At 42.6% G+C, this 25,083-nt stretch overlaps 1 protein-coding gene and 1 long non-coding RNA gene across 12 annotated transcripts in view; one reads left to right on the plus strand and one right to left on the minus strand.

Moving 5' to 3' along the window:
* Nucleotides 1-25,083, minus strand: part of CADM1 (cell adhesion molecule 1) — a 315,335-nt gene that overhangs the window by 22,643 nt on the left and 267,609 nt on the right. For 6 of the 10 annotated variants that reach the window (XM_054693113.1, XM_054693112.1, XM_054693118.1 and 3 more), the window contains exons 6-8: nt 16,394-16,493; nt 13,045-13,217; nt 8,451-8,528 (exon numbers count right to left, since the gene is read on the minus strand). In XM_054693113.1, the coding sequence (XP_054549088.1) occupies nt 8,451-8,528; nt 13,045-13,217; nt 16,394-16,493 (351 nt within the window). The remainder of the gene's footprint in view (nt 1-8,450; nt 8,529-13,044; nt 13,218-16,393; nt 16,494-25,083) is intronic. The other 4 variants (XM_054693117.1, XM_054693116.1, XM_054693119.1 and 1 more) reach the window with 1 other exon arrangement.
* Nucleotides 15,566-24,582, plus strand: LOC129145463 (uncharacterized). Of its 2 annotated transcripts, none has more exons than XR_008551038.1 (3): nt 15,566-15,746; nt 16,933-17,092; nt 24,534-24,582. It is a non-coding gene; the product is annotated as an uncharacterized LOC129145463 (long non-coding RNA). The 2 variants fall into 2 exon arrangements; XR_008551037.1 differs by lacking the exon at nt 24,534-24,582 and adding an exon at nt 17,687-17,968.

Here is a 25,083-nt window from a genome sequence, read left to right on the forward strand (position 1 = left end):
GATTCTCATGACACAGTTGACACATCTCCTTACTTGAAATAACCAAGTCAGAGTTAGTTTGAGGTGCTTTCAATTTGAGGGGCAAAATCAAATGCACCTTTGTACAGACACACTTACATATGCATGTTCATACACTTTATGGTTAGGCATTGGCTCGTTTTCAAAATTAAAAAAAGCAATAAACACTTTGGCTCGTTATTTTTGTAGCAGCACTTGTTACATGCTTAATTTCACCAGGTAAGTAATTAGCATAAAATGAAAAGAGAGGAGGGAGAATAAAACCCAAGGGTTAGAGTCCTCAAAAATAACATCTTTGCATTAACCAAGTGACTCCAATTTATTGTCTTCCTACATCACAACATTATGTCAAGTTTATGATGAAATTAAACAACGTGGAGCCGGACGTCAGCTCCCGTGGGGGTACCAGAACATAAATGAAGGGCAGGTCACAGTGCAGCTTGCTCCCCCATTCTGGGGGGAGGGAAATCCATCAATTGCACCCACAATGGGAGGAAAAAAAGAATGTTTAGCAGGGAAAAAAAAAACATGTTCTAAAACAGTTAAAAGCAAACACACGTTCAAGTCAAACGACACAGTTATTGCAGCTGGACACAGCAGAGCCACTCAGCTAGGGGTCTACTCAGCCACGGCGGCAGAGACGGGGACACAGCAGAAACACGGGGCGGCCACACGGTCCAGAGCAGGACTGAGGGTGTATCTGGGGAGCGGCTGATCCCACTTCTCTAAGAGCATCTGGTGCGCTATTGGAACAGAGGCTATTTCAAGTCAAGAATTAAAAAAAAAAATTCTTTAGAAGTCACTTTGTGCTCCCTGCAGGAGAGCACTGTGACAGGATCTAATTCTCCTTCATAATTGCATTATGACTTCATGCAGAAACCACAGACACCCTGGCTCTGAAGTGAGGGTTGCTGTGTGAAGTAGGATTTATTAGGGTGTCTTAATCAGAAGATTGGTGAGATTTGCAAGCCCACCCCTGTGAATCAACTTGTGGGGTCACTCTATTGTTTGATACCATTCTATGTGTACAGGTCAAATACAAATAGCCAATTTCCAATGTAAGTTATAAATGCTGTAATTAACTTAAAAAATGAGAGTGTCTAATTGCCCTCACAAAGGCTTTTCTAAACTTCATTTTGGCGCTGCCTTCAAAATATAATCTTTGAGCTAGTTCCAAGGAAAAATAGGTCACAAAAAGTTAAGACTTATGGTGGTGTCAGATTATGAAATTAAGACGGGCTCACTCAGCTACTGTCTCTATTTTAATTTTAATTACAATGAGGGCAAATTTATCGTACATATATTTTATTTTATATGGTCAATGGAAAACAATTACATGTTCTTGCAAACCCAGTAAGTGTGCACAAACTTAACAGTCATTCTCTAGCTGTTTTATGAGTATAATCAAACAAGGTATCAAGGGCAGGGCCCCACACTGCTATTTGAAAAATGCACATCTCACTAAATATTGACTTCTCTTCTGAGTCTACCGGCCATACAGTTTATGGGACCCTCTGTTGAATAAATTAAACATTACCTAGATTTCGTGTTGCAGAATGAGATGTACAAAATGAAAGGCTCTGAAGACGTGTGAGATTTAGAGACACTAGCCATTTAACCAAATAGCCCCCCCCCCAAAAAAAAAAAAAAGATGACTGCATGAGAGGCAGCTGGGCAATATTTAGTTGAAACAGTCATGTGTAAGCTCCACTGTGGCACATTCTAATCCTTTCATATGGATTCTCTCCAACTTAGAATTGTTCACTGAGTGTGACAGACTGGGGGTTTAAAACTAATCCATAAATTAGTCCGTGGTCTCAAACACAACGGGTACCATAAATGAAAATGAAAATCCTAGAACAAAATTAAATTCACAACCTTAAATACTTTTTCTTCTCCAATTACTCTGCGGTGCTCTTGCTTTACAATGCACATTCCCTGCTAGACTACATGGGTTTGGGGGGGGTGTGAGTGTCGGGGAATGGGGTGTACATTAAAAAATGCACAGGGTAATAGCCCAGAGAACCCAGTCTGCTTGAAAGCAGAGCTTAATTGTAAAGAATTTAAATTCTCCCATTTTGATTGTCATAAGCTTAAATGAAAGCGTACTAAGCAGTCCAGACATATTTTAATACACTTTCCCCTAGTTTATTTTCTTAACTAAAGTCAATAAGGAGCCAATGGGTTTTCTTAATTGAATTCCCCTTCAGTGTGTGTTATGGAGCTGCTTTAAATCTAGACACTAGGGCAGGGAAAGAATTCCCCTGGCAATTGTATTGTCATAGTTGTGCTGTGCTGGCCAATATATATTACATATAGTGTTCCCCCCCCCACTCCCCCGTTATTTATTTTTGACTTATCTGAAAACTGTTGAAAGCAAAAATGCATGCTAGAAAATTAAACTTTGAAATTTATTTTCCACTGGTTTCTGTTCACTTTCCTTCCATCGACATTATGCTTTAATTAAACTCCCATTTCTCAGGGATGGGAGAAGGGTTGGGAACAGAACTAAGCTAAAAGGTCCAAATAGAGCTCTCTCACTTCTTAATGTCACCTCCCCTTTGAGTGAAGAGACTGTTTGCCACAGAACAGCAGGAAGGGGAGTAGATTTTTTTCTGTTAAGCAATTTCAAGTTTTGTTAAAAGCTTCTTCAGAATTGTTCACTAGTAGGGCTGTGCCCCAGAGATCTTTTCATTTGCAAACCAGATGTTCTGAAAATAACAGGAATCTGTACAATAGTTTCATTTAACAAGGAAAACAATTCCTATAGTGTGTGGGGTGTGACTGCAGGGTGGGAGATGGGGCAAGAGTTGGGGAAGGCCCAGGTGAGGCCGCAGAGGCAGCGAGGGATGCAAGGAGAGCGGCGTTGAGACAGATGGCAGCTCTGGAACTGGCAGCGAGGATTCATCTTGTATTGGATACTGGAAGGCTGGGTCCTCCCTGTCATGTCCTTTGCCCTCTCTCCTCCCCAAGGTAGCTCCAACAGCCACTTTCGAATCTTAAGAAGCCTGTGTTTGCATTTTTTGCACTATTGATAATTTTGTTCATTCCCTCATAAACCCATATAGGTCAAAAAACTGGTGGACGATGATGCTATTATAATAGGCTCACAAACACCAGTAAAATAAAAATATGGACTTAAGATAGCATACAAAAATGGATGTGTCGGTTTGGCTTAAAAAATTGAAAAGGTGGCTCAAAATTACAAAAGGTGGCTTGTGCCCCATTAATACTCCTGTTACCAGGTAGACCGCCATGTCAGTAATACTTGATAAGGATTCAATAAATGATGAATGAAAAACAGTCTCAATGGAGTAGAAGCCAACTCCAGAAAAAAGGCAACTCAGTAAACATTCTAGGAGGAGAGAGATACACTGCTGTCAACAATGGCTTCATACGTGCCTAGGACATAAACACACAAAACAGTCACAGTGGTGACAGATGTTTGAAGTCAAGTTGGGCTGCCATGCTTAATTTCTAAAATGCCATCCTTCCTGACCTACAGTTTATCTTTTCTTTGATGGGGAAGACCAAAGTCTACTTCTCCTTGGCCCTATCCCTGTCTGTGCCGCCCATTCAGCCCTGACTGTACAGTATCTCCTGCTGCTGAGTTTCAGCGCATCTAACCTATTCCCTCAATCATATTTTAAGGGGTCCAAGGAATTTTCTATCTCCACAGGCATGAGCATATTGCTGTATGTCTTATGGATGCTTGATATTTGTTGAATGTATGCCTAAAAAGTGACAAATATAATACCCCTTGCATCAGGCAAATATCAACAGCATCAGGGAGAGTAATCACATGAAGACCTTGGAGAACAGACAGCCCTTTGGGAGCAGGACTCTCCACTGTAACTTGGAAGGCCCCCTCTCTACTGTAATTTATATGACCCTCTCTATTGTAACTTACAAGGCCCCCCTCTACTATAACTTACAAGGCCTCCTCTCTACTGTAACTTACAAGACCCCCCTACTGTAACTTACCAGGCCCCCCTCTACTGTAACTCACAAGGCCCCCTCTCTACTGTAACTTACAAGACCCTCTCTATTGTAACTTAGAAGGTCTCCTTCTCTACTGTAACTTACAAGACCCCCCTACTGTAGCTTATAAGCCCCCCTCTACTGTAACTTACAAGGCCCCTCTCTACTGTAACTTATAAGACCCTCCTCTATTCTAACTCACAAGGCCCCTTCTCTACTGTAACTGGCAAGAAACTGCAAACACATGCTTTCTCCAAGGCCTACTGGGTTTTGAGTCCTGAGATACCAATAAAAAAAATTTGCTGTTTTCTTTTCCAAGAAACACAAAACATTTAATCAGATATGTACTTTGGAAAAAGAAAAGCTGGTTTCAAAATGACCTACTTCGTCCCTATGAAAGAATTTTTAAATGTGTTTCAGAATTTGGCCGTATAGCTATTCATTTCTTATTCTTAGGTGATTTTATTTTTTAATTTATGATAGTCACATTCAGAGTGGCCTACAGCTTACACTCCTCTGGGCCTGATTTCTTATTTCAGTTGCTAAAGGGGTTTAAAACTGAGTGCTGTACATGGCAACCTGCAACACGCATCTAACTCTAGACGCCACCGAGTCAAAACCACTACAATAGCCACATTAACTAGGGAGACAATATCTTCCTAAGATGAGGGCAGGATAAAGCTTCCTCCGACTGTCAGAAAGGGGTGAATGGTAGCCAGACTATAGACACACCTAATATACCAAATGCAGCTAACTTCAAAGAGCTGAAAACAAAACAAACAAAATCCCCCAGTACGGCAGGAGGCTTTTCTTTGCTTCCAGTCTTTGAGAGGAATCTGCATGAAGGACATTTACTCTGGGAAATGCTGCTTTTTCTGTTTTAACAGGGGCTCCAGGGCCAGTTTATGCAGTTTCCTCTTCTGGGTGACAGCACGTAGCTTCATGAATGAAACCACATGGACAACTTGACATGATTTTTTTAAAAAATGAAAAAAAAAAAATGAAGTGGGGGCCTGCCAAGAGGTGAGAAAGAAATATGTGGTCAGAATAGCAATGTACACGAGAGCGAAGAGAACCAAGGACTCACAGGACAAACCACATGTGGCTCGAAAGGGGGTCCCCTTCTAGCTCCATTCCTCAAATGGCTTTTTCTGGAAAAATATTCTAATGACATTAACGGCCTAATAGTTGTAAAGCTGCAAGCATGGTGTACGGCAAATGGATCATCAAGCATTCCTCCTGGGGCTCTAAAGGCTGCACACATTCTTCTATAGATGAAGCTGCCCTTAGGTGAGGGCCCTCACATGGAAGTGGGGAGGCTGGCTCGGTGCAGGATGGACAGAAGGTTGGGACACACAGGCCCTGCTCCTGCTTCCTATCAGGTGTAGGTCCTGGGTGGGCAGAGACCAGTCGGGCTAGGCTCCCTTTCAAGAGTCTCCAGGATAGAGTTGTGAGCTGTTGTGAGGGAATCAGGCGACCGAGAGCTCAGTGACAGCTGGCCTCCCTAACAAGGGGAACAATTCGATTATTCTGGCTACGGAAGATAAAAGACAACACCGGCATACTTCCTTTCTGAGAAATCAGAAATCAACTATGACCTTTGAGCTTAAAATAGCTATATATTTTAATTGCATTTGTACATTTTCCTTGTAATCAGATGCTATACTGGGGAATGGACTTCAGTGATTACATTTGAATGAGAGAAAAAGAACAGATGACTGTGGGCTGCTGCTTTTTTTTTTGAGTTCAGGCTTTATGTTACTGTCACTGGATTTAGCTGTTGAAGCTTTTAAGGCTAATGGTGGCAGTAATGCACCAAACAGTGCAAGAGAGAAGGGTGGAAATTAATTTAGCTATCCATTTGTCGAGATTCAGTCTGGAAGATTTTTTAGGAATCAATCTAAATCTAAGGGATAGCCTGGACCTTTAAAATGGGACACAGCCTCATTCAGCTCTATAACCTTTAATCTGTTTGAAGAAAGGAGCAAATGTTAAATTTCACAAGTGTACTTTCTGGGCAAGATAAATATATGTAAGACAGCTTGTTAAGACACAGTAAGCCTGTAAGATCACATCCATTAAGGCAACGGATTCTACACTGTTGTTTTAGTAGCAATTTTACTTTAACTACTCTTGGATGTGCCACGGAGACTCTGGACATTCATTACCACAAATGTATTTTGTGTGCAGAAAGGGTTTAACGGCCAACATCAAGAGGCTAAAGAGCATCTATGAGATTATCTTATGCCACCTTGAGCTGAGAGGTCAGCAGCAGAGAGAGAGAGAGCGAGCGAGCGAGAGAGAGAGAGAGAGAGACGCAAGACAGGTCCCTCGAAAGGTACCTTAGATGTGGACAGAAATACAGCATTGTTTGTTTTTAAAATTTCCTCCTAAATGGAGTCTCTGCAGTCAGAACTGTGATAACAGTGAGTTGTAGCTGCGTGAGGACATAAGATTAGCTTTAGTCTGGAGTGAAGGATTAAGAGCTGAGTTGCTGAGATTGATTGGGAAGCAGGGAGGAGTCTGGGAATCTGGGGAGTGTTAAGGAAGGTCTTTAAAAAAGAAGCTAAGCCAGTGACAGACCAGTCACGAAGGAAAAGTGTTGTCCCATATTAAAGGGAAAATGTGTGTTTATGCAGAGTGGGGAAGGCCTCGACTGCCTCCAATGCAAACATGGCTGGCTGCCTAGATGCTCCTTCTACAATGAGACACGGTAAGGGCTGGTTCATGCCTGGGCACCTTCTGTAAAGACAGATGACTGAAGGATTTTCTTAATGGCTCATATATGCAGGGCAGTGGTGAGTGAGGTGATGTCATTTACACTGACATCGAAGGGGCTTTCTGCAAAATTTTATGAAAACCTGGGAACAAGAGCTCAAGCCTACTATGGCTTACAACTAGGTGAAGAGGCAAGAAATCACAAAAGATAAAAACCTAATTCACAAGTGTGGAAGGTTGGTGCACAGAGGCTCAGTTAGCCAGGACTATCTGGCTGTGCTTATTAACAACACAGAAAGTGCAAGAAATTTTCACAGCACGTACTGAGTTTACCTAAGAAGCAGAAGGAACTAACAAAAAGCTAAAACAGCAATACATACACACACAAGAATTTAGGAAGCAGCCTGGGTGGAGCTGAGTTTAGAGACACCAAAACCAATTGATGGATTTTCAAGTAAGTGTAGATGTGACGGTTTCATACCCAACATCTAGGAAACCCTCACCGGGAACAAATTGAGGATCCTTTTATTCCACTGTGATGGTTAAAAAATGAAGAAATGGAGGTTTGAAAACCCACTGGCAGAGCTCATAAACGGACAAGTGTGCTCTCTGAGTTCCTGTCGTGTCTACCTCAGCTGCTGCTGTGAAGACCACGACCGTCTCCAGAGGGTCAGCATAGAGGATGGTTCCATGTCGAGGGGTAAAGAGGCTCCCTACACGAGGAACCACGAGTCAGGTGCTCGGTGCTGCCCGGGACCACGCGCTGGCCACAGCCTCAGGTAGACCTCGCAGTCCCCTCAGATCATGGGATGAAGGAGTGTTGTCTTGTAAAGAGATTCCTTTTCCCTCACAGCACAATGCTGACGTGTTTCTGGGGTGGAACCTGTGAGCAGCGAGCAGGGAACCCTTTATCTAGGGAAATCCTCCGTGTGAGTGGACAAGGTCTGCCATCACCTTTCCTACCTTGAAAGGGAGAGCAATCTCCAAGGCTCCAGTCAAGTAACATCAAAAAATATGAAAGCCACCGGAGATAGGAAGGGGACAGATGGCATGCCTCCTCTCTCAGCGAGAGTCCAAAATAATAGCCGAACTCATTTTGAGTAAGAGAGGGACAGCCAGAGTTAGATCTACACGGTGGCCTCCACCCCTCTGTGGGACTGAGGGGGCCGGGACCTGTGCCCGTTGAGGAAAGAGAGCAGCTCCCTCTGAACCCCTGTGACTACCCAGGCGTCCACATCAGGGAGTAACACTGGCAGTGGGTTCTCTCTGGGGCAGAAAGGACACGATGCATTTAGGAACGTGTCCCCTATGGGCATGTTAAACGGTGTGTATTTTCCTTTGTGTTGATTAAGATGAAAATTAAGACAAGGAGAAGATCTAGAGCCACGTTACTTACCATTTTGTCAACCAGGACCAGGCATAAGCTATTGGTTTGGCTCTAACAGCCAGGATGCCATTTTTCCTAGCATTTTGAACAGTGATGCTCAAAAAGGAATTCTCTAATGCATCAACTGCAAAATAACTGATCTTTTGTTAAATGTTTGGGGGGGTGGTAAAGATTCTTCTAAGGTCCCTCAGGTTCAGCTTAAGACCTCGGCCTCTAAGTCTTTGATGTTCCAAAGTAATGGAACTTAATTCCAAGGGTTCAGCGGACACGTTTAGGTTTCTTCTTACCCATAGCAGAAAGACAATATACATTCAGGACATTTTCAATGGTCATGAAGGTACCATACCTGTGATGATGGTAAGGATGATGGTGGTGGTGGTGGTGGTGGTGGTTGTTGTGGGAGGAGGGATAGTTGTGGGGGGATCTGGATAAAAAAAAAAAGGAAAATCAAACCCACAATGCTGAACACAACAATGACCAGTAATGACAAAACAAAGGCATGAGGACATTGAGATGTTCGTTTGATGACTTCCCCCTTTTAAACCAAAAGTTCTTTTTTTTCTTTCAAAGATTTTTAACGCAAAGTCTTAGGTGGAAGAGCTAAGAAAAGAAGAAAAGAGATTTGTATTAATGAAGTGAACAAGAGATGAGCAGATGTCGAGAGGGAGGAAAAAAAATATCAGAACATAGGACCCTCTTTCTCCATCTGATTTCGAAGATGAGGTTGAACCAACTCAGCCCTTAAGGGGGGGGGCAGTGGCTGTCATTTCACTTTACACTTTTACAGATGGGGGTGGAGAGGGAAAGGTGCTGCTCTGTTTAAAGGGCTCCTATCTGCCAAGGATGAGTGTGCAACTGCTCCCTTGCTCTCTCTGACTGTTAACTTCATTATTCTCCATCAATACACCCCAGCAGGAAGTAAAACCACTTCTATCCTTGTAATAAATACAAAGAAGAGAGAATGTCACCACTAAATATCAAGTTCCAGGCATGGGAGATTTTACGGAGATTTTATTTTTAAAAGTCAATAAATTTTACAACTTATAAATATTAATAAGAGAGTTGCCTTTGCTCGTATTAAAAGTTTGACCTAAGCGGATGCTAATAACAAAACTGAAAGAATGTCCCCCATCTTGTAAACAAGAGAACTAAATATACACGAGGAGTGACCCTCAAAGTCAGGAATTTGACAGGGAATCCTCTTGTCAGATGTTTGATATACTGTATATTCTTCTATCATCTCAAAAATTATTTGGGGGAAAAAGGAAAGGGCAAATATGAAAGAGGAAAAAAATTCTAAGCCCAAATGATCAAACTGAATTTGTTAAATTGTCAGCAAGACTTTGAACTAAGCAATCATTCTGCTATAATAGAGCATAAGACGATTTGAAGGCTTTTGATTTTAAATTTTATCTAAAGCACGTCAACTTTTTTTCCCTGACACATCTGGTGTCCTTTTATCTCCAAGCGAGCTCTCAGATTGTCTAATTAATACATCAAAACTTTAATTATATACTGCACCTCAACTGGGTTCGGTATGATTCCCTGCAAGTTTATGACAACATTATCTCGGGGCTGGTGGGAAGGTCTGCTTGAAACAATTGCTTCCATTTGATCAATAATCCTACAAACTGCTTCTCTCATACAAACACAAGGTACGAATTTGAGAAGGAAGAAGCAACAGCAAATTGCTGTTTTACAGGAGACTCTGCTCATTTCAGTCGGAAATACGACAGTTTAAAATATTGTTTAAAAAACCCTCACATGTGAGTCCAAAAAAGGAATTCATTAAAAAAAAAAAAAAAAAAAAAAAGAAACAACTCCTCTTCCAAGAAGGAGAAATGACTCCACTAGTAATTTCAAGCTCCCTTTTTAGAAGAACAAGATGAGAAACACTCAAATTTGGGCGGTTTGTTCTGCTTTGTTCCTTCGACACTTTCTTATGGGGAGCACCGGCAGGGGGGCATTTCGTGACCCAGCAGATGTCCGGCGCATCCCCCTGCTGCAGGTGCGGGTGCAGGTGCATGCCAGGTGTGCTGAGCCCTGAAGTCGCGCACCAGACACATTCTGCTCCTTCCATTGCCTGACTCACCCGTGCCCAGAGGGTGCCTGCTGCCCAGCATGCGGACAGCTCATGTGGTTTTCTGCTCTGGTTCAATTATAGTGTTTAGCACGGAACAGGAACACCTGTACTTGGGAGACCCTCCCCGATGTCCTATCACGGTACTTCTGTACCTACCTCTAAAAGTCTTGGCACAAAATGTGGGATGTTCATAATACAATCTAAGTGGACCTGAAGGCTATCTGACCCGCAGGGTGAAGCTGACTAATGAGGGCACAGACTTCAGAGAAACACCATGGGTCCTTCACACTTTGTGAAAATGATACTTTTCCTTCTTTTCATCATGATGGGGGTAGCTATTGCCCTTCACATCTGGCTCAAGTGACCTGAATGAATTAGATTCCATAACCTCAATGCTTAAATCATTTCTGACAATGAGAGTGATGTGAGGCCACTATTTAAGAGAATACAGACTTCGGGCTAATGGGTTGTGCTGGACACAGGGAGGCTAAAAGAAAAAAAACAAACCAACAGGATTTAGGCACTAACCAGCTAGATTCTCCAAGTACAGCAGTGATCCCCAGAGAGTTAAATATTTTAAAGGCATTTTATCTCTAGTTCCTAAAGTATTTGGAAGCTACTGTAGCAGTACAATAAACCAAACTTTGAGAAGATAATCGACTCACCATCTTCTCAAATGGATGGAGGACCTGAGCAATACCTCATCTACCGTCCTGCCAGGTGTGGCTGCTGAGCACAGATGGAAGGAGGGAGACAGGATATTTAGTGCAGCAAGGCCAAGTATGCCATCTTGGGGTGGGGTGACAGGTGCACATAGTCGTGCTTGCTGAAATAAGTGGGCCTGCTTCTTGGCTTTCAATTAATGCATTCTGGCCCAGAGAGATAATTCTAAAAGAGCAATCTGATATAGGAGGGAACTGTTCTATTGGGAAAAATGAGAATAAGTGGAACTACAAAGAGAGAGATTTTGCTGTGGATTTGAGAGAAGAATGGTGGCAGTGAAACATGCATGCTTAGTGACCTGATGACCTTGGAAGTTATGTGACCTTTTTGATCTGTAAAATGGGATGATGCTATTGCTTACCTCGAGGTGTTACTGTGGAGATTAGAGATCATGCATGAGAAACAGTCACTCTAGGGCATGGAACAAAGTGAGACTCAATGACGTAAGCCATAAGCTAGTGTCTACAATTCTTCAACTGTGTCCACAATCCACAATATTTCTCATCTTGAGATGTAGGGACAGTAGGTAGGATATGTCAAAATTGTGTTTCCAGATTACTTAGTCTTCTGAATCAAGGAAGCATATAATGGAATGGAGGAAAGTGGTTACTGCTTTTTAAAGTCTATTGTTTGTGAAAAACAAACAAACAAACAAAAAAAAAAAAACTGGATAGAAACCCGGGTCATAGCAGTGTAGGGCACATATATGAGGACGAGCCTCGGTTCCCTAAAGAAAGCCAAAGGAAAGACTATAGAAGCAAAAGGGAGGGACTTAGCTTCACCCCCTCATACCTGCAGCCTGAGCGGCCCAGGAATAGTGGGGGCCCTGGGTAATGCCTACTGAAAATGGGGTCTAACCCTGCTCCTCCCCATAGGTGAGCCATTCCCTCACCTCCATCTTAACTACTAGGGAGAACTGACGGTGTTACATGGAAACCACAGACGTTGTGGGAGTGTGCAATGTAAACACACCCCCGGAAGTCTACAAGTAAGATTATTAGACACACTCCTTGGATTTTGCTGAGGAACAATTAGTGTAACCCAAACCTTAGAGGTATAGGCGAAGGAGACTATTTTAACACTCATGTAGTTATGGTATAAAGCATGTTTCATCAGAAAGGCTGCTACTCCTATTTTCTTCATCAAGAAAAGTGGCCAGGTACCAATGACATTATAGTGTAAACATCTCACATGTGTGTATATGTGTGTATTCACATACACTTATATTTGGATTAGTTATACTGCTTGATATGAAGAAAGATATGTACACATATTCCTACACTTATAATATACTGGCATTTTCAAGCCTATGGTTATTCATTCAGTACCATGTCAGCTCAGAACTATGCTTCCTGGCAGAAAAATAACCAAGCAGCTTCAACTGAACAGCAAAGAACTAATTTGTCATTGGAGACTAGAAGCTGGGTGGGCCCTCCTCACCTAAATAGAGACTACTCACCATATTCAAAACTGACAGTAAGATATAAATGGGAGAGAAATTTAAGATGTTTTGCACATAGTAGATGCTCAATAAATCTTTGATTAGAGATTGAAACTCATGACAAGTATGCTTTAATTATCCTGTAAGAAAGATGTTAAGTAAACAAACAAAAGAAAAAGCAGCTGTGTCTAAAGCAGTAGCTATAGATAGGTTATGTAACTCTCAAGGACCTTATCTTTTTTTCCAAGTATTTACTGGCTTGCCACATCTTCTACAAAGTAATAGCTTCATGCTGAAAATAGAATATTTCTGCTCATCAAAGCAGAAGAGAGACTAGCCCAGGTATCACAGGAAATACCACTGGGAATAAACTTTCTGAGCTGAAAAGCCATTAATTGGTAAGGTTGAATTTCGCAGTCATTATTTCCAACATAATCTCCATAGCTTGTGCCTGAGGACACCGCTCTCCTACTCAGCACGGTCAAAGACTGTGATCTCGTGGGAAATCCCCAGGATTAGAGGGAGACAAGAAAAGTCGCAGCCCCCCCTAGGTAGCAACGCCGGCGTCCACCTCAGGCCAGGCGTCTTTAAGTTCTGGAAGGAAACAAACTGGTTTTTGGTTTTCAACTTGACCAAAGAGCAGCAGCTAATTGTAAATGAGTCTAGTGGAAGAGCGTTTATCTTCGCACGTACCGTATACATACAGCATATAATCCGAGTGAGCTTTGCCCACTATGTTTGAGGCTTCACAGCGGTATGTACCATTATCTGTTTTGTTCAGGTTATTGATGAACAAACTGGGTCCGGACAGTACAGCGTGCTGAGGCATTTCATCATCGACTCTCACCCAAGTTACCATCACAGGCCTGCAGAAGAAAGGGGAGAAAGACAGGTTGCATTCTTATTTCCCACTAAGATGTCTGCATCACACTTCTCACCCACGCATTAAATGAACCACATGCAGGGTGACACAATTAAAAAGGACCTGCTGGAGATACTTTAAGTTCACAGGATTACCACCATGAAGTCTCCATAAAATCTGTTTGGAGTATCATTTTTTGAAAAAAATATTATCAGGTGTTGAGAAACTTTCAACAGACCGCAAGCAGGAGTCTCATTATTTCCAATTCATCTTCAACAAATCAGCAAATAAACCAATAGGCCCCATTTTTATGTCCCGCTGAGTGGTTTCACACCAATTCAGACAGGACAGAGCTCACCCATTGTTAATCATCTCATTAATTAGGGAAAAAATCAAATTCTTGGCCAGTGATACAAGCATTCATCTGATGGTTACTAACACACCAAGACACTCGCTTGGAAGCCACTTGTGATATTTAAATGGATTTGGAGTTTTACAGAAGGGGACAGACTTTTACATCTGAATAGAGCTTTCTTTTGGCCTTTGAAAAAAAACACCTCTTCGCATTACTGAAAGATGTAATCACTTCCTCTCCCCTTAACCCTGACCAATGACCTGACTCCCCTCCCCCAAATAAAGAAGCCAGGCCACCCCCAGATGCCCTCCCCCACCAAATCCATGAGCTCTTTGGAACTCTTTGGCAAAATGTCCTCTCTCTAAAAGCCACCCTCTGCTCCCCTCCTGCTGGGTGTGCACCTGCAGGCTCCCAGGTTCGTGGCTGGAGAGCACCCCCACCTGAGCTCTGGAGGTCCGGGGGCACTTGCTCATGAGTGACAAGTTTGTTTTAGAGATTTCAGCACCAACTATGTAGCCACCAGGAAAAAGCGAACTTTGCAAGAGCTCAGAGCCAAACTAAACACACACACACAAACACACACTCACACACACACTCACAGAGCTTCTTTCAAAGTCACTGAGTTTAAAACATTTGGAGACCACTGTTCCCTCCACCTCCTGTGAGCTGGAGGCCACATCCAGGATGGTGCCTGAAAACTTGTACTTTAAAGGAAGGGCCAGGGCAGCAGCTCCCCGCAGTTCCAACCGCTACCGCTAGGGGCAGCACGATGCCAGGAGCCCCGGGCCTGATGATGAACGGATACTCAAGTTAGCCCTGTCAAGTAGAATTCCAATTTTCAAATGGGATGTGAAGTTACAATTTTTCTTTAATTACACATGGGTTTGTCATCACAACCCAGTAAATTATTTAAAAATTAGGACCGCATATGTCCTCCTTGCAGGCAATGGCAAATGGGTCTGCCTGGCAATCAGACCTAATGTCCTGCTGCTTGACAGCTGAAACAATCAGTGGGGGTAAGTGCTGAGAATATTCACAACATTTAATGGCAAGTTAAATTACCATTTTTATTGTATGCAATTTCTTGAGAAAATAAATAGGTAATATGCTAGAAGGGATAGCGGCAGAGTAACGTGCGTCTGCTCACACAGCCATATACCCGCTCCTATTTGAGAGGAACAAACAAATACCCTCTCTGGCATAAATGTCCTGAAGGAAACGTGTAATTTACTGTCCCCGTGGCACATTCAATTGAACACAGTACCTTCTTCAGGGGGAAAAACACAGAAACAAAATATAGGTTAGCAAGCCAGATACTGTAAATGTGGTTAATGCGGCTGAATATAGGTCTTGCAAGTGGCAAGAGGCCTGTGAAAATCTTTTTTTTTCCCTCCATTAGATTGTTTTGGAGGTGAGGTAAGCTGCTAACTAGAGAATAATTCAAACAGTTTACAGAAAGCAAGCTCTGGGTCATTGGCAGTGTTCAAAAGAGTGCAAGGCAGCTCTGTGGAAGCCTGAAGTGCTTGAACCAAGGAACTGCGGAACAGCCACGCAGACCCAAGACGGCCCCCTACTTCCACAAGGTCATCTTTAAAACGCAAAATGGTGAGTACAGAGAGGGGCAGATTCTAGCCTATGGGAAGGTAAGTTCAACAGAGGAGGGTTGAGAGACAATCCACTGCAGCCAGGCTCCCTGCTCTCTCTGATCTCATTTGAGAGCCCACTGCCTGGCAGTAGCTCCTGCGGGAGTGGTTCTTTCCAAAGATTCTGGGGCAGTTTGGGAAAGACTCTCTGAGTTCCTTAAGGGAAGCTGTGCTAATGATGCTGGTTAGCAAAACTCTGGGAGGGGAAAAAATAGCACGGGAACAGTAGAGGGAGCTCACGCTGCTTTTTGTTGGGGACCCACTCCAAGGTGGGGAGCGCTTCCTCCCAACAGTGACCTCGTTCCATTCTGGAACTTCATGGATTGTTTTCCCCAAGAAACAGTTACAATCTTCACTCCATTAGAGAGATGGAAGACTCCCTCTGCTCTCCTAATGAAGCTGAATACTATCAACATCCTGCCACCACGTAGCTATTTTGTTGTATTTATGACACATGTAGTTTCTCTAATTCACTATCATTCAATAAGCAGGGCAAGTGAAGTAGCCTTTTCATACATTTCAGTGAAATAAAAATGTAAGTTGGTTTTCCTATGCAATTCTCTTATGCAATTCATGCATGCGTGTGTGTGTGTGTGTGTGTGTGTGTGTGTATAAATAAAATGTTCCTTGAGGAAAAAAAAAATATATTCCTTGAGAAAAGTTTCCGAAGCATTCCTTGCTAGCAGAAGTATTTCCAGGAGTCAAGGCTGACACTTTTCTTTGAAGGAAGGAGAAGCAAAATTAAAGGCAGGGCAAATTCATTTGCCTGCAGCTGGTCCTGAAGACAGCCGCTCAATTTAAGCCTGAAAACCACCTTTCCAGCAGCTCAGACATAAACACAGAAGGTAGCAGATATCATTAGATTGTGGGCACACTAAAAATTTATTAGGATTATTTTGTGTGTGAGAGAGAAAATAGGTCTGACAATCATGCTGATGATAATAAAATAGAATTAGCTGAGATTTCAATCTTAGCTGGCATTTCATTTTTCTCCCACTCCTGGCCATTAGGAACCACAGATATTTATTCCCCTTTTCACAGAACATTCTTTTATTTCCTGAAAAATCTTCCATCCCTTACAGCAGGAGACAGGTGACAGGCCAGTGCGTTGTGAATGCACATCTCTGTGTTGTGACATTTACTGCTCACGACCCTCTGCCAACCTTGGCCTTCAGAACTTACTGGGGCTTCCCGATGGCTTCACATGTTAACTCAAGCGCGTCCCCTTCCCGGGTTAGGCCTTGTACAGGATAAGTCATCTGAATATGCACTTGAGGCTTATCTGTGTGACGACAACACAAAGTATAATGTTTAGCAAATGGTATCATCAGGCGAAATCAGACCAGCACGCGGCCACAAACCCCACACCGCCAGCGCCGACTCTCCCGTCCTCAAGCCTTCAGTAACATCCTTCTAATTAGTTAGTAATCCTGGCATTTGCTCAAATTAAATTGACTAATAACTCTAAGGAGTGAACCGCGAATAGATAAGAGATTCATAAGCCAACTGTGCCACATCAAACATTTCCTGTGAAATACATTTTGTTACATTGAAGTTTATCTCCAAACTCACTCAAGCTAAAGGAAACTCATTTGCCTTCATGCTGAGGTGAAGCCACAGAGATTTGGGGTGCTCAGAATTGATACATTTTATCATATATCATATATTACTACGTGACAATTTGCTGTGATGCTGCATATTAATAAGTTTGCCTCTTCCAGGCTCTTGTTTTCAAACGAGGAAAGCAAAACTCCTGAATTCTAGCTGAAAGGCCTGGAGAAGAAGGAACTGGGAGGTTCCAGGGGGCCCCTAATGAAACTCGCTGATGTCTCAACGTAAACATAGAGGAAGGAAGGACAGGAAGAGGAGCCGTGCGTGGTGGTGAGAGCCCATTTTTAGGAAGGGAGACACTTGGTACCCAGAGAATGGACTAGCTCGCCCAAGGTCACAGACAGAGCCCAATGAGAGACCATCCATGAAATACATGATGGGAGGGCTTTCTAGATGAAAACCATATTTCCCAGTACCAATCCATAACTAAAGGCCACAAAGTATTCCCAAGCTTCCTAATGCAACGAAGGACTTAGAAAAGTGAGGCAGGGGATAGTCCTATTTCTAACAGTTACTTAAAAAACGTATTTCTGAGTTTGGAGGGGGCGGGTAGGAGATGAATGCTGAGGAGGGCCGGGAGTGGGGAAGTGGAAAAGGCTGGGATTAATTTTAGATACACAGACATACAAATTAAAAAAAAAAAAAAAAAAGCAAAAAAACCAAAAAATAACCTTGAATGGAATGGGGAGGTTTTTTTCCTCCACTTAACTACCAAGCTATTAATCCCTAAATCACTTTTCTCATTTAAATCTGTGGCTCTCTAAATGTACATTTTTGGCCATGTACCCAAGAGTAATAAGTGTGAGAGGGCAAAACATCAGTTGGCTGAAAGGTCAAAACAATTTCCATACTTTACTTTTTCAGATACCCACAGCCCCCTGGCCTTTGACAAGCTCTGGCTAGCTCATTAACATTCATCCTATGGAATAAGGGACACAGCAGAAATATGGCAGCCCCGCCAATCTCAACCTGTGCACCGCTAAATAAGCTGCATTAGGGAGACCTCTCCAGTGATGGCTGCTTTCCAGACACATTTTTATAGTCTTGCTCCGATCACAGATCTTTCTCGTATGTCTCTGAGAACCATGTGACATTCCAAACCTTTTAAGAGCTCCTTCCCATGTACCAGCATGCACTGCACACTGAGTACCAGGAATGCTTTCTGAGAAGCTAAGTCACTTGCCAGAGACCATAAGTTAATAGGCCCGAAAGCGCCAGCTGACCCTTGCAAGTAACACACTTCTATTCTTGGACATGATGGCAAATGAAATGCTTAAGAACAAAATGGTGCAGAGGTTTCCAGACACTGATAACTGCGTTGGAATGACAGTCATTAAAGAAAGGCGGGTGTACTCATGAAGGACAAACGGATGACCTTGAGTGAGCATGGGCTGTTAGGTGGACACGGGAGCTCCTGGGCTATAGACCTTTGTAGGCCAACTGCAACCACTGGGTGCCATGTGTGGACACACACACACACACACACACACACACGCACGGCTAGCTGGTGTAGTTTATTTAAAAAAAGGCACAAAAATAATAACGAGAGGTCATACCAATGAAAGCATAGACAATAAAAGATCTGCTCTGTTAACAGTTCATACTCAGAAATGGCAGTGCTTGTGGAGTTCCTGGCCAGGGAACCTCTGTCATTCTTACTATTGAACTATCCTGGGTGAGGCTAAATTTAAAGCCCAGAATTTGGGCTGAAATGTAACATTTGCTTATAGGTTAATCGCCGATCCACCGAAGGGCTACATTTTCCATGCACTGCTGACTTTGGCCCATTAATTAAGGAGAAGTGGAATGCTTGCTGGCCTATGTGGAAGGTTTTTTTGGCATTTTTTTCCCTTTGTGTAATTTACAAGCAGACCGAGAGGGTCTATTTTTCTGCATGGTGCACTCAGGGTTTTACAGGCTCAACTTCCATTAATAATAAAGAAAATGCTGAAAATCTATCCACCCTGCCTTTTCAGTACCAGTGAGTTTGTTTTAAAGGCTTTTTTTATGTTCCTAACGGCTATTTGCACTTGTCAATTACTCACATAAATTAGGAAGAACAAACTAAGGACTTGCTATACCTGGAACTTCGGTTAAAAAAAAAAAATACACACTAAGCCAAAGAAAATACACATTCAATTTGGATAACTGATTTTCCCAATTTACTCTTAAGGTTTCTGAAGAAACATCTACTTATAGGGACAGCTGCCATAGGTACCTTAATGGCTGACTCAAAAGGTAAACATTAAATTTGCTTGTATTATAGAGAAAAATGTCCTCCTCTGTTGGCAAATGTGATGTTTATGCACTTATTACCTGATCATGGGCAGCTGAGCCATCTCCACATCCAACCTAGGAACCAACTGAGGGTCTGTGTGCCAATATCCTCCTGGAGGTAAAGGAAACTTAAAAACAAATTCTGTCCCCTTCCTTTGCCCTGGAAGGAGAACACAAGTGTTCTCAACGGGTGGAATAGAAACCCTGGGATGTCGTTGGCTCCTCTAGAATTCAGGGATGTTAAATTTTCCCAGGAAGATCCTGAGTATGTCAAAATACTGAACAATCCAGATGGCTGATTGAATAGCCCAGAGCTCATCATTTATATTTTAATTATGTTCATAAATCAAACATTATAACTCACCAAATCTTTCCTGAAACAGAACCAGACTCCAAGATTTATTTGTAAGTAATGAGGTAAGGCCCAGTACATTTTCTGGGTGATCATTTTACGCCTCGGTTGGTGTCGTCAGGCGCAAGGCTAAAAGCCAGATGACACTTCCCACCCAAGTGCAATAACTGTCCAGAAATGTATCGCTCAGGATAGCTTAATGTCATTATAAAACGGAACCACTGGATAAAAATAAGAAAAATAGTTAGGTCTGAGCAATTATGGCACATTACGGTTATAGAGATGGCACTGCCAACAGCCAATCAATTAACTCAAGGGATCTGAGGTTTTCATAATATATGGCAATTTTTTAAAGCCCCCATAAAAGACGTCTAGCAAGACTGCTATCGCAGACAAAACACATTCATTAGTCAAAGTTGCACAGAGGGTTAAATACCAGGCGGTTTTGGTCACACTACAGCAGCAACTGATTAAAAAAATAATATGAGGCAGACATTCTGACTGGATGAGACTTTCTTTAAATGCACTTTGCTGTCTCTATAAAGGGGAAAAGAGTGTGTGTGTGTGTGTGTGTGTGTGTGTGTGTGTGTGTGTGTATATATATATGGAAGCTCTCTAAGCAATTCGGATGGTTTGCTGGCAGATTACAATTGATTTCATGCCAGTCTGACCTTGCACCACATTCAACGATCTTCTCAGGAGACTCAAGACTCTGTAACCTGTATTTCACGTTCCTATGTAAATGAAAAGTCACAGTCTCCTTCTCTCTAGATCACAACATTAATCTTAAATATTGTTTATTAAGAAAAGGTACTTTGCAGGTTCTGTTTGCCAAGGATGTCACCTGTCCTGCACAGCAGAGCCAAGGCAGTCGGGAAGGAGTTTGATATGCCAGTCTGATACCTACCCACCCAGGGGCTCCTGACGCTCTCCTTGAAAATTTTAATTCAGGAAATACGGGCATCAAATGTTCTTTGACATACTCACTGCAACCAGGCCCAAGGGCTGGGCGTCATATCTGCCTGTGAACAGCATTTGGGACACAGGCTCTTAGTGTCTCTCATTTATATTTCATCTGAGAGTCTCTAAAAGCAGTTAGGCTGAGACTGGATGCCTGTGGGCCAAGTGCTCCCGGGTCAGGGCTGGGAGAACTCAGGGTCCAGCGGTGTCAGATGGCCAGGACCGTACTTGGGTCAGTGCCTGTGCATTCAGGTGCAGCTGCTGTGACTGAAGACTCTTTGTCAGTCATGGCGGATTATACCCATTTGGAGGTGCATGACAAAGCAAAGATTAACCTGAGATTTGGTTAGTATGAGGGACTGTTGAAGCTCAAAGCAAGAATCCACCCCCACAATATACCTGCCTAAATGTTTGGGAGAGGACAGTTTTGCACCACGGAGGCAATGCCTAGCAACACAAGGTGGCCAGGTCTGGCGAGAGAAGCACAGCCAGCTCTCAGGGGACTCAAAGGGACCATCCTGCAACACGGCTGCTTTCTATTATGATAACACATTCATGGGCAATTTTTGTGGCCTTTATGTCATTTGTTTGTGAGGTGAAGGCCTCCCGCTGTCACACCTGTTGTGTGAGTTCCATTACTTAACCTGCCCTTCTTGCGGAGGGCTGGGCTTCCTGAGCGGGATGAGTCAAAGCTGGTGGGGCTGAGAGCACGTGCCATTCGACCCCAGGAGAACACAATTTCCTTGTGTTGCAGCATGCCAGTATTCTGTGGGTACTGAAATGATCATTCACCCAACAGAATCCAATTTTATTCCATAGGGTAGTGGCAGAAATTTACACTTCTAGTGCTTCTGAAGTGGGGTGCACCCTCACTCACACAGCACCCCTCTAGATCTTTGAGAACTTTTCAAAATTTGAAGAACTCTGGGTGAGAAAATCCATTTAGTGAGATTTTCTGCACAAGAACGTTAGCTCTGCAGGAAGGCAAGGTTTTGTATTTTTCTATTCTGGGTGTCTAGATCAGTGCCCGTGCCTGGCATGCAGTAGGTATCCAAGTTATATTTGTTGCATGAATGAATGAATGAATGCATGCATGAGAGAAAGTGCAGAAATAAAGGGGCAGGAACTTCTACTCATAGCTCTGCTACTGATTATAAAATAAAACCAAGCCATGAATCCATCTTATCCCTGTCAAAGATAAACGAGGCACATCAAAATCATCAAGTGGTTATTTGCGCATATATTGATTCCCACCAGGCAGCACCGAACTCAAGAGTGGGTAGGCCTGCCCCACCCACAGGACTGGGGGCAGGTTTTCTCAGAGAATATGCAGAAGCAGAGCAAGGAAATGATCTGGCTGTAGGTTAAGTGGCGCTTGGTTTGGGCTGCCTGAGACTGGTTCTCAAGTTGCACCTCCTCAGGTGGAGCACACCGGCTCTGCTTGAGGTTTCTTGCTGAGTGAGGTCAGTTACCAGGTACTGGAGCAACCTCGGTCTAATGGCCTCTTTGTTGAATGGTGCAAAAGCTCTTGTCACAAAATAGAATTGTACTTTTTCTTTGGAAGTTCCCAACATTTCGGTTCAGCCCAGGTGTTCTGGTTGACATAGTTCTATGTCACTACATATTTATTTTGCATTTCTGGTGTCTCTCAAAGGTGGTATTATATAAAGGTTGGTGCTTGACCTTTCTTGTTCTATTTGTCTATGTCAGCTTCACAGCCATTTAACCTTCCACAGAATCAGATTTGACCTTGACTTAAAAACCATTAAGTGAAGCGGGCACATGAGAAGACTAACAGCCCTGCCCACAGCCTCAGAGACACGTCTCTGCCAAACGCCTGTCTCTGCCAAAAACATCTTGTCAGGTGTCGAGATGTGGGCAGGTCCGTAAGAGGCTTCTTTCCTGGGGGAGGGGAGGGAGCGATGTGACATCCTAAGGGTCAGTCAAGTCTTGCCCATAAAGCACATGGCTCACATTTGCTGGCTACACTCTGAACATGGGTTTCGGGGCCTCCTGCCCCTGTGGCACTGCATCCCCGCAGGACGCTAATCACCTCAGGAGCTCAGGCCTGCCACTGCTCAGTGTCACACAAGAAATGGCAGGTTAAAGTATTAGCTTGAATCAGGGGGTCTCCACACCTTGCTTATTTCTCGTGAGGAAGGGTAAATATAGAAATAACTTCCTTGAAACTCAATTCATAAAAAAAAAAAAAAGGATTGTGGGAGGAAAAGCATATTCTCTTAAAAAAAAGACTGCAGATCAGAAAAAAACAGGCAAGTCTGAAGATGCGGGCTTATGATGCTTTGAAGAATGCAGCCCGGGAACAGCAGTGATGGGGAGCTGCTCTCGAAGACGACATCTCATCCTCCAATCCACACAGGAGAGATTGTCCAATTTCCAGGTTTTTCTCCCTCCTTCACTGCAGGGCACTATCGATACCAGAGAAACATTTATTTTGGCACAGATGAAGCACAGGTTTTGATCATCTCCTCAATAACCAATTTTCCCCCATTTGAGGGAATAAAACAAAAAAAAAGTGTCTACCCTTTCTGGACCTTGGGTGAAAGGGAATATGGATTTACAAAATACCTGGCTCTATCAAGTCAATAAAACTCATTTTGAAAATGATGCCCACATTCACGATTAACTGTCAGACGATAATCAGAGCAGGGAAAGCATTTACACACCCGTTTCTACAGTCTTTGTTTTCATCTTCTTTCAAAACTCATCTCTTAAATTTCTCCCCTCCCCAACCTTTTTTTTTTTTTTTTTATCAGTATGCACACACACCAAGCCCTCACAAAATGAGGACTTTTGCAACACATTTTAAAGAGCCAGGCTGTGATGGGGGAAAGTAAAAGACACACAGCAGTAATTCTAGAGCTTCAGATTCACCTCAGTCCAGAGGAAGGCTCTCCCCCCGGCACAGCAATCTGAATTCCATACTGAGGGTCGCAGCTTTTCTTTGAATTCCCAGCTTACGTCGCTACGTGTTGCCACCTTGATGCTATTTAGACAGTTTCCTTTTAATGCTCAGACAGTGAACTGTTCTCATTTAAACAGGCTTTTATTTGACAAGAGTATGTTCCCTCAGATCTAAAGCTGCACTAACCATGCTACAATTGTATCACCTTCTACTATAATCAACCGTGTTGAAAATTTAAGCAACACACAGATATTTGCGGGGAAAAAAATGCACGGGGGAGAATTTAGGGTCACATAGCTCAGAACATTAAAAAGCAAAACTGCTCACTGCCTAACATCTAAGGAAAGAGAGCTTTGAATTCCAGCTCGCGAGTATAATTATTTTCTGTTTTAAACATTTAACTGCATGTGGCTGCTGTATCCTTGCTGAGTCTCAGAATGAAAGCTAGAAAACGGAGAGCCCTACTGTATGTTCTTCATTCCCAGCAACGTTCCTATGAGAAAACCTTATTAATGAGCTTGCAAACGAGCACCCAACAGGGAAATGTCACAAACAAGAGCGGCTAATGCCCCAGAAAATCAAATAACTGAACACTTGGCTGATTGTGGTGCCTTTCATATTTATGATAAAAATGGGGGGGCTTTAATTCACTAATTCTGAAGGGGTCAACACCTTGCTGAACAAAACAACTCATTTATTTATGTTCAGAAATCTCCAGATGATAAATTACATTGATGTTAATCACTTCAATGCATACTACACAATTAATATCTGTACTCACCAAAAAACTTAAGGATTATTAAAAGTATGACAGCATACACATCTGGCTGATTTTTCACATAATTGGGCGCAACAGTTTCTCTTCGTACCACAAATAAGGGTACTAACAAACACTGCAACATTCCATGTTCAGTTAATTAGGACTTAAGTCCACAAGACAAAAGCCATTCTGAATTGTAGCTCAAGCCTCATCTTGCAAGCAATGTGGCTGTGCTCCATTTCAGGTTACACCTCATCCTTGTTCCGGTCATACTTGTAAAGTACGATATTTAATGGCATATGATGTACTTTTCATAATTTCATTTCCTTTTCTAAAAATACTATTTGTTAAGAAGACATAGCTTCTACAGAATTCCAATCCATTATCTCTCATTTAACTCCCTTCATATCCTGATTAATATCTATTCATTTCACAGGAGGTAGAGAGAGGTTTCCATAAGCTTCATGGAGTACAACAGGTCATGGTTGGAGCAAGTGAGTATACTTAATGCTAATCCCAGCAGGCTAGATGTGCCTTCAAGGCAGGCTTATTGAAGCAGAGTAGAGCAATTCTTCATCTAAGCTCCTTGGTTGAGTTTAGGATTTCCTGGTGATAAGCTATGTGGATCAGGGAGAGTCTAAGAAATCATTTAGGGGACAAAGGACATGAAAAATAATGGTTGTATATTTATTTCAGTGATAATTAGATACAATAGACATGGCTAATGAAATTAATTTTATAGATTTTTTTACATAGGTCTAGGCTAGGTTAAAGGAATGAAGTGAGACAAAGAAAAATTCTCAATGAGGTAAAAATACAGATGACCTGTGGATATGGTAAAACTTGGGACTGTGACCCTCAAATAACAGAAGTTAGGAAAATGCTGTAGGGAAAATGGCCTCCTTAAATTATAGGCAAAGGTGGTGAAAATGTGATTTTGTTTATCTTTCCCAGGTCTATAGCTATCAAAAGATTCTTACAGGGGC

The sequence above is a fragment of the Talpa occidentalis genome, unplaced genomic scaffold (genome assembly GCF_014898055.3).
Source record: "Talpa occidentalis isolate TD23 unplaced genomic scaffold, MPIMG_talOcc4v2.1 talOcc4.12, whole genome shotgun sequence".
Classification (NCBI taxonomy): domain Eukaryota; kingdom Metazoa; phylum Chordata; class Mammalia; order Eulipotyphla; family Talpidae; genus Talpa; species Talpa occidentalis.